Source organism: Mercenaria mercenaria, chromosome 7 (assembly GCF_021730395.1).
Source record: "Mercenaria mercenaria strain notata chromosome 7, MADL_Memer_1, whole genome shotgun sequence".
Lineage (NCBI taxonomy): Eukaryota > Metazoa > Mollusca > Bivalvia > Venerida > Veneridae > Mercenaria > Mercenaria mercenaria.
The window spans coordinates 36,736,585-36,751,891 of record NC_069367.1 but is presented as its reverse complement, the minus strand read 5'-3'; the positions used below and the strand labels follow the sequence as shown (position 1 = coordinate 36,751,891).

Genomic DNA, 15,307 nt, shown 5'->3' with positions numbered 1-15,307 from the left:
CCTTTAAATGTCTTCTCTTTATATAATTTGTCAAGAGAACGTCTCCTATACTACTGAAATAGTCTGAATGACATTTCATTGGAAAAATCAGTAATAAACCTTGCTGCGCTTATTTTACGGATTTTCAGGTTTGAGTTTCTTATATGTTTATACATAAAGTCTAGAGCTTATTGTCTGGTCATCTGTCCTCAGCCTTTGCCTGGATTTCCATTAAACTTCAAGAGCATATGGCACAAATGTAACTTGCATAAAGGCTAGATGTGCACATTATTCTGGCTGGATGAATTTTCTTTCAGTTATACCCAGTTGATGATTTTCAAGTAGTAACAACCTGTTTTATAAAAATTAAAAATAAATCCGACCATTTTTTTTTAAATATATATTCTTTTAGTTTCGCGTAGGTATTGATTTAAATTGTTGCTCTTCATGTATCAGTTTGGTTTTGTGTGTGTGTGTGTGTTCTTTTTGTTGTGTTTTTTTTTGTTGTTGTTGTTGTTGTTGTTGCTAATTAATGCTGTTTTATACTGGTAAATCTTACCTTTGAAGTTACATATTTAGGTTGTTCACACAGTGTTTGCTTGAATGAAAATATTTTTTCTTGCAAAGTTCAATAATCATATAATTTATTCATTTTACCATAATGTCGGCTTCGTGTTACACATTTTATAAGCCCTACCTTCGTTTTTGTAATTAATACTGAGTCCCGTATATTTTGAAAAGCTTGTTCAACGTTCCATTTCCTAACATCTTAATTTTTGCTTAAACCTTTGCTATCCATAGCTACCATTATGTGTAACCTAAATACGTATTATTCAATTTCACATTTAACATCTTCAAGCTTTAAAGTACTACCTTCATTAATCATCTAAACGCTCATCTAAAAGCTGATCATAAAACATCTTTCATTACGGAAGTAAAGCTGTATTGAAATAATAATTAAACCCGTCTTTCGCAAGCACGGCCTTAAACAAACCGTAATAAAAGTTTATACAGTGAGACATTTACGTTAAGACATGAAATGGATCTCTTCTGCATTAAATAAATCACCTCGACAAAAGAAGCTCGGCGGTAAAGTTAAAACAGTTACTGTTTGATGTAAAAAAGGTTTCTTCAAGTGTCCGTATTCACACCATAAACTGTCCTCTATCGATCTTTGGTATACCGAGATGACCGTAGGTAAAATTGTGACCTGTGCGTAAACCGGTTTATTACTGGACGAAATTTTATGTATTATATGAAGTAGATGGATTTTGCAAGTGCAACATTTAGTTGTTGTAGTTTAAAACATGGCCGTATATAACCTAGAAACATACATAGTATTTCCGACGTTTGTTCAATCTTTCAATTGTCATATAATCTCAAAGCGCATCTGCCTGTCTTTTGTCTTAAGTTATCATTTAGAGCATATGCAACAATTGTGATATATTTGATATATAAGATTGTCCAGGCTATTTCTCCTTTTTCAAATCCATGACACGTGACAGTTAGGTCAATATCTAGTTTATCTACACCAGGCATAATAAGATGTATATTAATATCTGGCCTGTGGTGAAGGCCCTCGTCAACCATATACTTAATTTAATATATAATGGTATGTAGGTCTTACCAAATATTGCCGAGCGGGTCAAACTCTCATGAAGCTACAACAACTTAATTATTACAAAATCATATGAGTTTTATCAATGTTTTATATAGCTTTTAAAAATGTATTTAATTCGTGTACAAGGATATTTTCATTAACAAATATCTAAAAACATTTTTGCATAGCAGACTATGATCACAAAAACCTATACACATAATTAAGGTTTTACACTTAGATACTACGAAATTAAACAAATAGAAGGTGTGCAGTAGAGCAAAGCGGTATACTTTTTAATTAAATTGAAAGGTATAATTTCATTAAAGATACAATATGTAAATGACATAAAAGCGACCTAACGAAATAATTAAATTATAACATTAAACGCAAGTTATTTGGAGAACTAATATTGGTTTATTACTTCACCGCATTAAACCCTACGGTTCAGTTATTCCAGTGCCAGTTGAACCAAATAAAGAAAAACAGTCAACTTGGTGCCATTTTTTGTTTTAATAAGGTATTATCAATGCATAGAATTGTTCAATGTTTTGTTTCCATTTTTAAATGACAATAATGCATAAAAGAACATACACATTTTTCTCTTTTACATTTCCTTTCATTTCCGGTTGTAGCGTGTTCTGCCTGGACGGTAGAATGGGGTTCAAGATTTGTTTTTGGGCAATACAATGTAAGTCACATTGCGCCTTAAGAGTATAGCCCAGGTACTCTTTTCAGGCACAGTAGGGTACCTCGACTGCGCCTTTTAAGCACAACTTATGCAAACAAGCTTAATAATTTCCTCAAATGAAATATTTCTTTACATCGGTAATGATACTCAACCCATGGCGATCAGATAGAAGCGAAAATAACCACCAGGCCACCGAGACATATTCTAAAATTGATTTGATTGTTTTATTATGTGCGTATACAGATTACAATATTCGAGAAAATAGCTCCCTGCTTTAGAATTTACTCCCATGGAAAACGCTTTCTTCAGTGAGACAATGGCTTATGTATTTGAGAATGGAGAATCATTTATAGCTTCGACACGAAATATTTTTAAGAAATAATGATGCAGTCCTTCTATTCATTCATCACAATATATACAGAATCACCGTAACTTAAGTATATCGTTTATAAAAAAGTATATATATATATACTTTGAAGTTCAAATCTATATAAAATATAGTTAATAGCAACTAAATTTTAGGAGATCAATAGAACAAGTTAACATTTTAAACGAGCTATTGACCTTAAAACAATCCATGTTCAAATACTTATTATCGGTGAATTTAATCGCCTATCTGATGCATTCTCTGTCATTGATATCCGTAACAGATTCTTTTAAGGTAGTCGACCAGAAATAAAACTCGGCAATTTTCGTGCGAAAACGTGTTCTCGTTCTTGCTATTTCGGTATTCTTCGGCCATTAAAGAAAATTGCTTTTTTACAACAATAAAAGAGTGCCAAAATCGCATACAAAATTTAATGCTGATTGCCATTACAGCCCCACTACCTTTATATTTAAACAGGATTTAAGGTACTAAACGTTAAGTCGAAATGGATTCACATTTTTAATTTCCGAATTACATTTGATTCATTCTTCTGCTGACGTTTTAAACGTTCAGATACATTTGTTGCTGATATATATCAATCAATTAATCAATTAACAATATGCGACTGTTATTTTTTCTTTTTTTTTTTTTTTTTTTTTTTTTTTTTTGAAAGATTCTTATTGTTTTGATAAGTTATTAAAGCTTTGATTGTCTATTTTTACATTTTGCGCAGCATACTTTAACAAAAGTAAATCGCTTTGGTGCTTTAATAAAGATTGGTAAATTAAATATAAACGACATACTTACATGCAATTAGAAAACGATCATTATGTTAAGAGTTTTGAATTGGTTCTCTAGATTATTACTTAGATATAAATCTCACACCCAACCATGCTTGTTATTATTTATATCTTTAACGAGGAGAATAAATAACTTTTCTGTAGTCATGCAAAAGTAATGTACCTCATAAATACTGATTTTTTTCATATAAGTTACTTTTTTCTGTATTTATTTATTGTACTTGTCCCATAAAATAATAATAAACATTTTTTAATTTAATATTTCAATATGAAATATATAATAAGTGTACGCAATAAAATGTTTATAAACATATCAGCCTGATTCTATTTGATCCAGAGATTTAGTATTTCTACAAGTCCCATATTAGTAAAACATGCTCATGTTGCCAGTGTCATGCCATCAGTAGCAAAAGTCGCTATATATTCATTTTTGTGCAATTCTTGGTATTATTGCACTCAACATAGACGACTGTCATAGTGGTACTTGCTTCTATCAGTTTACATCGACATTATGTCGTTTTATAGAATATTAGTATATTAATAGTAAATAACTTGAGTAATATTAAGTATAACATGTTATTCACATATTTAAAATCTAAGGGAGAAAATCAACTTTTTGTCGTGTTTAAAATAATCGTTTTGTCCCTCAGCAATACTTTGTAGCTTTCCTATGGCAAAACGAAATACTAGTACACTCAGTACACTATGAGCTGAGGTTGGTGGGTACGTTGTTGAATTTGCATTATTCTGGGTCAAACGTAAATGTCATTGTATTGACAAATAGCTAAGGATAGTATGAATTTATAACTACAAATATAAGAGTTTTCATTCGATTGATAATTTATTAGAACAATCTAGCATCAACCGATGTGCAGCAGTTTTGCCTTGCAAAGGGGTCAACAAACATGATGGGTCTTCATCAAAAGTCTACCTCTGCAGAATTTGAACCTATTACATTTACTATCTTCAGTGGATCACTAGTAATCTTACTGGCATTGGACTGGAGGAGAATAGTTTGTGGATGATACTTTTATTTTGTTTAAGTATGTACAAATATCACCGGAGCATATACCAGTAACAGTCGAGATCAAACGATTGCATAAGGAATGCAATGTAGAATTGCAAACCCTATTTTATGACACCAAATTCGACAATTCAGTGTATATGTTTTTACATTCAATGTAGTATCTGCAATTTTATAACATTTCACTGTACGAATGTTTGTTGATTGTGTAGGAAGCTGAGGGTATAACTAAAGGAGGAACTGTGAAGGTATGAAACTACGTGTAACTAGCTGCTATATATGACTGTAGCTATAAATTTACCTGCATATTGATGATTAAATCTTGTAAACTAAAACAGTAAATGTCATACCTGTCAACAGTGTAGCAAATATCACAAATAATTTGAAAGACATCATTGTTTCGCTTTAAGAAAAACGATCAATTCCAATGCTTGATTGAACATTAGTTGTTTACAACAACTTGAACAAGCCGACTTTATCAAAGGAATTTTCATCGGTCTTCAGGTTTATCGTCTTTCATGTAATTTTCAATAAACAAATATCCAAAATTCGACATTCATACCGCCGTATATGCTAAAATCCTTTAATGTTTTATTCAGATGCCATACCCTATCCTGTTAAATATTCCTGACCGTGTTTTTTTTTTTTTTTACAACTTTCCCGATTAAAAGCACATAAAAAGGGTATAACTATTTTTATAAAAAATGTTTATAAGTTGTTATTCATGAGTAACACTTTTACATGCTTAAATGGTCCATAAATGATACTGTATATACTAAAGATACTGTAGCCAAAAACGACAAATCATCCTCATGAATATTTCCAATATAGGTTTAATCACTTTTTGTTCTTAAATGTATATTAGATGTGCAACAACTTGTCATAACAATATGATAAATTATCACATTTAAATTACTCCGTTCATACATCTCAAAACATTATACAGCAACCGCCATGTGCACTTCGAACACTCAAAAGTTTACATTCCATAGCGGTATTGTGAATTGACAAGGCTAATGAAAGGTTTATTTCACATAACGTATCCATTCGTACAGTGGAAAGTATTAAGACGCAATATATCAAACGGGTATAAAACGGACTTGGAAACACGTGACTTTTCACAGTTAACAGGAAGTAACAGAATACATTTATTGGCATCGAAACGTGCAATGTTTGTCTGAAATAATACAATAAGTGAACAAATATTTGAATTGCATTTATCAAACTATTGCACATTACTTAACACGTACAACTGTTGAATTTAATAATCACGTCAAATCTTATTTGAATATATTTGCTGTACTCTTCATAGGGAATATTTGAAGAATAGATAAACCCATCTTTTGCAGTAATAAAAATACTTTTAAACATTTATTTAATAACTTGATTCGTGTCTCTTCGGCATTAAACAAATCATGCCGACAGAAGAAATCAATAGACGGTACAGTTAATGTATAGCATTGAAAAGATGTTAATATCTATACAAATGGAGGATTTCAAGTGTCCGATTCACACAACTGACTGCCCCATTGATAGATCTCTGATATCCTAATTTAAAAAGTGACCGTAGGTTAAGTCATGACCTCTCAATGGAAACATTAAGCAGTTTGTTCATAAACCATTGATATACTGCTACTGAAATATATCATTTTTGTAACGTATATAAGTTGCTTGATTTATAGCGAAAAGTAACACTTTTTCAGCATTTAGATCATGGTGTGGCATTTCAAAGCGTCAACGTAAACGACCTTGAAACCTTATCTCTACATCATTACATTACAAGTTTTGGCATTAGCAGCAAAGTTGTAATCTTAATACTATACATGTAAATGACCTTGAAACTTTATCTCTACATCATTACATTACAAGTTTTGGCATTAGCAGCAAAGCTGTAATCTTAATAATATACATGTAAACGACATTAAAACCTTATATCTACATCATTAAATTACAAGTTTTGGCATTAGCAGCAAAGCTGTAATCTTAATAATATACATGTAAATGACCTTGAAACCTTATCTCTACATCATTACATTACAAGTTTTGGCATTAGCAGCAAAGCTGTAATCTTAATAATGTACATAATGTTGTATATTCTGGTAAGTTAATTCAACTAAGTTTTGCCAATTTGAAAGAATTTAAACCAAACTTTACAAGATGCTACAACAGCATAGTAATTATATAATAACTGAAATCGTGTCAACAATTAAACTGCTTTTACAACAAGGAATTTTATTGCCCTGTGCTCAACTATTTAAAAAAAAACACATACGATCCTTTTCACATGCAAAAAAAGCCAGGACTACAACAGATATATACATGTACCAAAGTCTTGATGTTATATTCTACCTTTTACATGCAAATAATATCAGGTTAAGATTACAAGAACTATCTATATAGGGGATATTACATGAGTGTCTTTTCATATTGAATTTATTAAACGAGTTAAGCAAAATGATAAAATGCCAAAATGCTAAAATGCAAAAATGCGAGGCTGTACCGAGTATTCTATCCTTTTTTCAACGAGTTTAATAAAGTCAATGCGGAAAGACACAATGTAATATTCTTTTCTCAAAATATAAGTTTTTCCTGCTTGAACATCATTTTCTTTTTCTTTCTTTACCTATTACAAACCAAGTAAATTCAACCAACGTCAAAGCTTTATTACAGTAGTGCAATGGCTTTATTTCATTCCCACGACGTCAAACATGTGAGAAATCAAATTAAGGCTTCATGTGAATTGCTTTATAAAGTAAGACACAAATTTTTGTAGCGTCTCTTTTTAAACTGCAGCGCAGGCGTGTAGAAAAGCGGAATGTTATACTTAAACTGTAGAACTGTATTGAAATTAGACATAAATGGCGACATAGGACGAGAATCAATATTTGGTAATTAATTTTGGTATCAAACACTACAGTCCCATAATTAGTTTCTTCTAGAACATATTCCTATATTAAAAACGCTGAATTTACATTTGCCTTCATTTGAAAAATGCTTCAACAATTCAAATCGTATCCTGTATTTTTTCAATGTTTCTGGGTTTTTTACTCAATATATAAAATTATATCATTACTTTTTCTGCAGTTGAAATTTGTTGTTTGTTGGGACGGTTGAATGGGCTTTGTAGTATTTGTTGGGGTTTAAATGACAACTACAAATTTCAGGTCACTTTTCAAACCAGGTATGTTGCAGCTGTGCTTGAGCTTATCTGGTCCTGTGTAATAATATACTACATCCTCCACCTCTGATTCATGTGGGGAAGTTTGCAGTTACTTGCGGAGAACAGGTTTGTACTGGTACAGAATCCAGGAACACTGGTTAGGTTAACTGCCCGCCGTTACATAACTGAAATACTGCTGAAAAACGGCGTTAAACCCAAAACAAACAAACAAACAAACATCTGTGTTAAGCCGATGCTAGAGGGCGTGAGTGGTGTTGCTAAAGAACAGCTCCCATCAGACTTAGTCTGCTATTATTTTGCTTTGTTGCATTCTATAATTCCAAGCAATTTTCTTGTGGATTTGATTCCTTAATTCGGGCACAGGTTGGCACATGGGTAGAGTAATGAAAGGTCCCACAAATCAGCTCATGAAAGAATGAATTCTTTACGTTGGGTATGATTTTGAACCTACAGCACTAAGGTGCAATGATCTTAACCAACCGGGCAAAAATGGTTTTCTTTAATTGATTCAATATCCGTTGTTAAAGGCAACTTATATTCCTTCATCACAGCTTTTAAAGCATCATGGGCCATTAAATTTAATTTCGATTAGTGTAGTGGACCCACAGTGACTGTATTATGTATCCGTTTACTGTTTCCCCACAAGAACAGAAACCCTCGTGCTTGTCACAATTTGAATGCCGAATTAGTATTTCAGAGAATATATACATGTAATTGCATAGAAAAACAGGACCGTCACCATAAGAAAAACATAGGATTAACTAAAGGATAAAATGCAATAAAATACTTGAAAGTACCCATATAATTTTAGGCTGTAACACTTCCTATATCAAATTTCAAGTTTATAAAAGGCGCTTGTCTGAATTCAAGTTATAAGGTTGACATTCAAGCCGTTAAATGTTGAGATTATATAGTATCAGCAAAATGTATCTGAAACTAAGATTCATGTAGAGCTTAACCCGATACATCTAGGTTTTTGTATACAACGATTGTTGTTTTTTTCAAAATAATGTGGATCTATGTCGTAAGATATCTATTTTAAGGTACTTCCATTTGATAAATAACTTATGATATGAGAATATAGTCAACTGGAAACATAGACATATGTGATAAATATATTCGTCTGTGTAAAACATTTTCAGATATTTGCCAACACTGATAGAAGTTCAAAACAAAGGTAATTCTACTGAAATATCTAATATGCATATGCTACGATTTGCCATACATTTGCACCTGAAAGCATTTAAGAAGGGAGATTACATTCACTAAATTTAACATATTTATAGTTACTGTTGAAAAGTCAAAACCTAGTAAGCCATAATATCGCAAAGAAGAGTGTGCAAAAATGTGGCAGTCGTTAAGTATTAGATCTGAGCTGTAGATTTGGAACATTTCTATGTACTTTCACTTAATTTGCCCTGAGATAAACAATTTTGTAATACGTCTTTTTTTTTGTTCTGTAAACTGTTGAAACATCAGAGTGAAACAGACCTGGTAATTTCACAGCGAAGAATTTCAACTGAATTAAAATTTTAAATTTGTGATATGTGATAAAACCATTGAAAACTAAATGTGTTTGTTTCTCTCGTCAACACAAGATCTTACATTTTCTCACTTTGCTACGCTACTTATGGCAATATTGAATCTAGTGTATGAGAAATACTGGTCAAAACACGTGCATGAGTGCTGGTAGGATGGTAACTACTATTGCAATGAGGTTCATTATGCCATGAAAAAAAAATCTATTCACAACATCTTGAATAAGTAACTATCAGCAGATTGGTCGGACTTAATGGAAATGGAATGGAATTATGTTTGTGAATGACAAGATGTTTTTCGGTTTTAAAGCATACACCTCAGGTCATAGGTCATGAGACAGGAGTTTGTTAAACAATATCCATTTGCTGTCCCAATTTAGTTCTGATGCAATTCCGTAGAAAAAGAATAAAACGTCGTATGTTCAAGTTATTAACATCACGTAGAATTACAAAAACAGTTTCAGAAAATATGTACATTGTAATTGTCATAATTGAGCCGCACCATGAGAAAACCAATTTTGTGCATTTGCGACCAGCATGGATTTAGACCAGCCCGCTCATCCGCGCAGTCTGGTCAGGAACCATGCTGCTCGCTAACGGTTTCTCTAACTGCAATAGGCTTTGAAGGCGAATAGCATGGATCCTGACCAGACTGCGGCTCAAAAAGAATGCTTTTCTTTCATGTTTTACGGTTGCACTTAAAGTATCATACATTATATTTGTTAAAAGGACACAATACAGTTATCGTAACAATCATGTACTTACTGTAGAAGAAGATAAATCAGCATATATAGAAAATTAGTTATTGTTTCATTGTCGGACTTTGACATTAACCATATAGAGCGGAGTTCAACATGTTTTAGAATATTTATAGTATGTTTAGAGCAAAACCTATCAAACCTGTCAGATATTGGTGATAAAATCTTGAAAACTGAAACAATATATGCCATACCTGTCAACAATGTAGATGATATCACAAATAATCTAAAAACCATCGTTGCGTCTCTTTCAGAAATAGCGATCGGTTCCAATACTAAAAATAGTTAATTGAACAATTCAGATTTGTAGCAAACCAACTTTATCACCAAAGTATTCATCCATCGATCATCTAGTTTAACTTTTTTTCTGCAAATTTCAATGAATGAATATCCATATTTCTATCTTGATATGGAATATGAAATTTTGAATATCTTTAGTACAGGTAGGGTTATCCTAAACTTCCTTTTTTTCTGAACTTCAAATGCCACACCCTGTTTTGTTAAACGTGTCTGTTTTGCGCGTGATTTTTTCACTTCCTACTATTAAAACAACATTTAGATATAGCATATAACTATTTTCAAAAACGTTAAAGTTCACTAATAACACATTTTACAGTGTTAAATTATCCATAATAAGTACTGTTTATGCAAAAGTTACTGTACCAAAAGTGACTAATCACCATTTGCGGATACTTCCTTCTAACGTTTAACCACTTGATAGTGTAAATGTTAAATGTCATAAAAATACTTTCGGAAATATGTTATTCCATGTTTACAAAAATAAATATATCACAATATTTTTCAACTTAGCTTACACTATGCTTACACCCTGAATTTGACATTCCATACCATTACGGTATTTGTGAATTACTATCTAAACAAAAGGTTTTTTTCGCATGACATGTTCGTTCGTTATATGGTAAACAATCATTTTGAAACTTGTAAACGGGTATAAAAAGAAACTTGGAAATTTGATTCCTTGTTCACGTGATTTTCTGCAGCCGACGGGTAGTAACATATTACTTGTATATTACACTGGATCGATACTGCAAAGTTTGGCAGACATACTACAATAAGTGGCCAAATATTTGTATTGTATTTGTAATATTTAATATATCAAAATACCTAATCAGGAAGTTACTTGACTTATACAATAATGGATTCTATTTACAAGGTCAAATCTAACGCGTGCATTAACTTTACATTTAAAATGGGGAACTCATGTCTGAAATGATTTTTATGACAACATAATTAAAAATTCATAAGGACAAAGAAGCGTTACAGAGATTAATAATTTATATTTTAGATAAGTATCGCCGAGGGGATGATTTCCATTAAAGAGACATTGTTAACTGTTATAGGCTGGTTAAACCTTTGTAAATTTCCTATCAACACAGGAAAGACATTTTTTAAAATTGTGTCGCAACTTTTTTGCTGCGTCCTTATGTGCAAAGAAAGACAATAAACGTCTGCATGAATTATTCAGTTCTAACACGGCTCGATTTATTTCCCTGTTGAGCAAAGAAGAATTAAACTGTGTGTTATTACGCTGTTTGTACGCCAAAGTTATAACGGCATAGCGTCAAACGTCATAGCGGCGTGCTGGAAATGTAAACCACAGAAACTGGCAAATATTTTGATGGAAATTGTCAAGGATGTAGAAAAAAAATCCTTGTTAACGTCTTAGAATCGAAATAATATATCTTAAACCGTGATTTTCTCATGAATAAAAAACATTCACCGCAGGATGCGTATTGTTATATCACGAGATATGATTCTTTCACATCTCAACACAAAACAATGATTTCTTTCAACAATAAATCACTATTTAGGATAAAGTTTTTCTTAATTGTATCGTCTTGGGGTCATCCAAACAAAGCCGCCAAGTGCCAAACAATAAAAACCAACACAGGTGTTTATTCCGCAAACATGTTTCATATCGAGTCACCTTAAGAATTTCAGGAAGCAAAATTCTTAAACGGAAAATGGCCGACTTGGTGAACACGTATTGGTGATTTCCCGAGGACCGAGAAGGATGTCTGTTTCACTTGAGCTGATCTGTATTAGCAACATCAACAAGACAAAAATAAAAAAATAGTAATAATAATAAACGTGTAAAGTTCTATTTTTTATTTTTCTGCATTCAGATGAACATTCATGAGGACATTATTTCAACTTTTGAATAAGAATCACAGAATCATTAAACATTGTGTATTTTGTATTTGGCATGAACTATAGTATAATACATGTCATTCAAACAAATGATTGTTTAGTATGTCATGTCTTGATTATCATGAATATTATTATTAACTTATGTACCGACCCTTGTGTAGACATTTTTGCAATATACTCTGATATACTGAAAAAAAATCATCTGTTTGTGTCTTGTCCTTGAAAGAAAGTAAAATATATTTCATTGTTAGAAAATATTACCACCTTTGCTTTTTTCGTTCTAAGGTGGCTGATTTCTGTACAGCTCGGCTTGTTTCTCTTCTTTTGTTATTGTCTTAAAACAAGAATGTACTTCAAACGCCTTAAAAATATCTTTTCATTACTTCAAACAAATATTTTCTTCCTTCAGTCTTCTCGCTCCGTTTAAATTGTCGAAGAGTATCGGATCTACAATGGGAACATATATTTAAGTAAAAACTATTATCTATTTCAATCCAAAATATGCCAAAAATGAAAACAACACAGCTTTAAAAGATCTATAAAGACATTAACAAGTCTCGAAAAATTTAAGTCTGGGCCTCCTTTGGTTTCACACGCTAGAACGGAGTTCCGTGATGGCGACTATTGTCAGCATGATAACACAATGCGAAGATTATTATTATTATCATTATTGTTATTATTATGACTATTATTATTATTATTATTATTATTATTATTAGTATACCAGATTTGACATGACAACGTACACTCACAACGGTCGCGTTATGTTGAATATCATTATGAATTGGGTTTTCTTTGCGTCCATTTGCACAGGAATACGGCAAACCGTTTTATACCTTAATTTTATCCCTCTATCAGGTCTGCCAGCTTCCTTTCATTTGACTGATCAAGTTCAAATCGCGAGTCAGCTGCTGGTGTAATGCAGTTTATTCCTCTTCGTCAAATCTTTCTAAAAAAGATAATAGGTAAGGGTAGACCTCTCGGAAGCACAGAGCACTAAAAACACAGCCTCAGAGCCACGCATTTGCAAAGTAGGCCCACAACAAAAAGAAGCTGTAACGGAAAATATTACAGACGGGTTGCTTCAAAAATCCAACAAGTACATTTAAATTTTATGCAAAATATAAATAGAGGGGGAGGAAGGGTAAGGCGTAGAAAGGGGGTGGGGGAGGTGGTTGAAGGGGAAAGCAGAACAAGGATGAATATACAAAGAGAATGCTACGTTCCTTAATCACAGTTACACTACACTGTAAACCTCAATAGCGCAGACATTCATGTACCAAAGATAAATACACACAACCACACCCAACTATCTAACACAGATAAACAGACAAGTAAGATATAACAATCCGGTAGGGAACCGCTTTAGACACACAAGCACATAAACGCACACATATAATCAGGAAAACTGCTTAATTAAACGTCTGTATAAAATCTAATGAGTTTTAGAAAACTAAACCATACTGTCAGCAACATGTTTTAAAGTAGATCCGGTGGAATATATATAAAAAACATAATGACCAGAGAACGGTAAACACATGAATAGCTGATGAAAAAAAAAACTTTCGAAAGAATATAGGCAAATAATTGGATTCTATTCTTTAATGTGAATTAAATCCTACTCAAGAAAATATCCGCAATCTTGTAAAATACCAGCATTACCTCAAAACGTGCAAAACCTAAAGGGTAAGAGCAGCTTTCCACGAAGCATATATCACAACAAACACTGTCAAAACAAGTCACACGTCAAATTGTCACTGTATTGAGCCTTGATTGTACTTTCCTGGTAAATGAATTGATTAGTTAAATCAGTAAATGTAATACACATGTATTAAACATAATCTTCTAAGTTGCTACTAATACTTGAAGCATCAGTATCCAAGTAAAACGATAGAACATGCAAACGTCCCGTCCGTCCATGATTAAAATTCCTGTCAGAATTTCCATATATTTTTTCTAACAATGGATCAAGACAGTTCAGAGCAAATTAATACTGCCGAGAGGGAAGAGCATCCTCGCACCCGTGATGTAGGTAGACGATATTCAAAAGCCCGTGTCTAACATACTGTACAAATGACATTGAAAATGATTCCGAAAGAGAGTAAACTATAAAGAATTATAGATGTTATATAAAAAGAAAAGAAATGCAACAAATAGATATTGAATGAAAAAAAAACTGCATGACCTTACAAGTAAAATTAATTTGTAAAAAAGCCAGTACTGTGTAAACTGAACTTATAAAGTAAGAAATGTTATATCACATACCTTAGCACGGAATTCGAACCAATTTTATATAGACCCGAAAGCTGACTGCTTTTCTTGCTGCATGATCGGATAGTAAGACCTTGCGACGTCAAACACTCTAGCAAGTTTTAATTATTCTTCCTTTGCACGGGCTGTTTGTTCGAATGAAGTGAGTCGGTAATTACACTGTAAAAGAAAAATAAACGATTTTTCACTTTAATAAGACAATACAACATTTGTGTCCCTGTTCACTTTATCAGCATATCTGTTTCTGGTTTATTTCTTGCACAGCTTTGCTTCTTTCACACTTTTTTACAGCCCGAAGACCAACTTTGGCAAACTTGAATGGGAATAGAAGCGACGTATGTAAGTCTTTTAACTCCTATATAAACAAACCGCTTCTCCCTCCAGAGTTCTTGCCCTTCGGTCGTCGTGTAACATATTTCATATGTACTATACATGTCACTATAGAAAAGAAACATTTTTCAAGTATTTCTTTTAGCATTATTGCATATATGTTAGTAGTTTTATTTTTGAAGATAAAGATAATACATTTGTTGTCACGAATCATGTCAGTGAAAGTACATAACAGAAGCTATTTCCTCTTATAACTCTGGTTAAAGTAATTGAAAATTCAACTTGTCACGATACTGATTCTTCCTATAGTTGATAGTTTTAAGCAGCTTATAACTGCATCGTTCTTTCACTATCGAGCTTAATTTTTAGTAAATTAAAGTAAAATCCCTTAAACATACCCTTTCAGCATAAACATATCGCGTGTGTTACGAAGACACGTGCGGTGTAGGGCGAGCCTTTATTTTGTAATGTAAACATTTTGTGAAGTCTCCTAAATAAGTTTTTCTTCTTTGCGAGCGATCACAAGCTGAAAATAAAATTTAAACACATTCGTAGCTACACGTATATGAAACAAGGACAAAAGCCCAACAGGCAAAGCC

General features: G+C 32.4%; 1 protein-coding gene and 1 long non-coding RNA gene across 3 annotated transcripts in view; both read right to left on the bottom strand.

The window, feature by feature from the left end:
• Positions 1–10,864, bottom strand: part of LOC123554394 (uncharacterized) — a 36,325-nt gene extending 25,461 nt beyond the window's left edge. Inside the window, exon 1 of one of the 2 annotated variants that reach the window (XM_053548114.1) lies at positions 10,130–10,864. In XM_053548114.1, coding sequence (XP_053404089.1) covers positions 10,130–10,172 — 43 coding nt within the window. In that variant the 5' untranslated portion in view covers positions 10,173–10,864. Of the gene's footprint in view, positions 1–4,808; positions 5,484–10,129 lie in introns of those variants that run through there. The other variant, XM_053548112.1, reaches the window with a different exon arrangement.
• Positions 10,865–12,105: 1,241 nt separating this feature from the next.
• LOC123554397 (uncharacterized) lies at positions 12,106–15,001 on the bottom strand. The gene is made up of 3 exons (XR_006687028.2): positions 14,373–15,001; positions 12,944–13,056; positions 12,106–12,554 (listed from the first exon to the last, which is right to left on the bottom strand). It is a non-coding gene; the product is annotated as an uncharacterized LOC123554397 (long non-coding RNA).
• Positions 15,002–15,307: the final 306 nt, after the last annotated feature.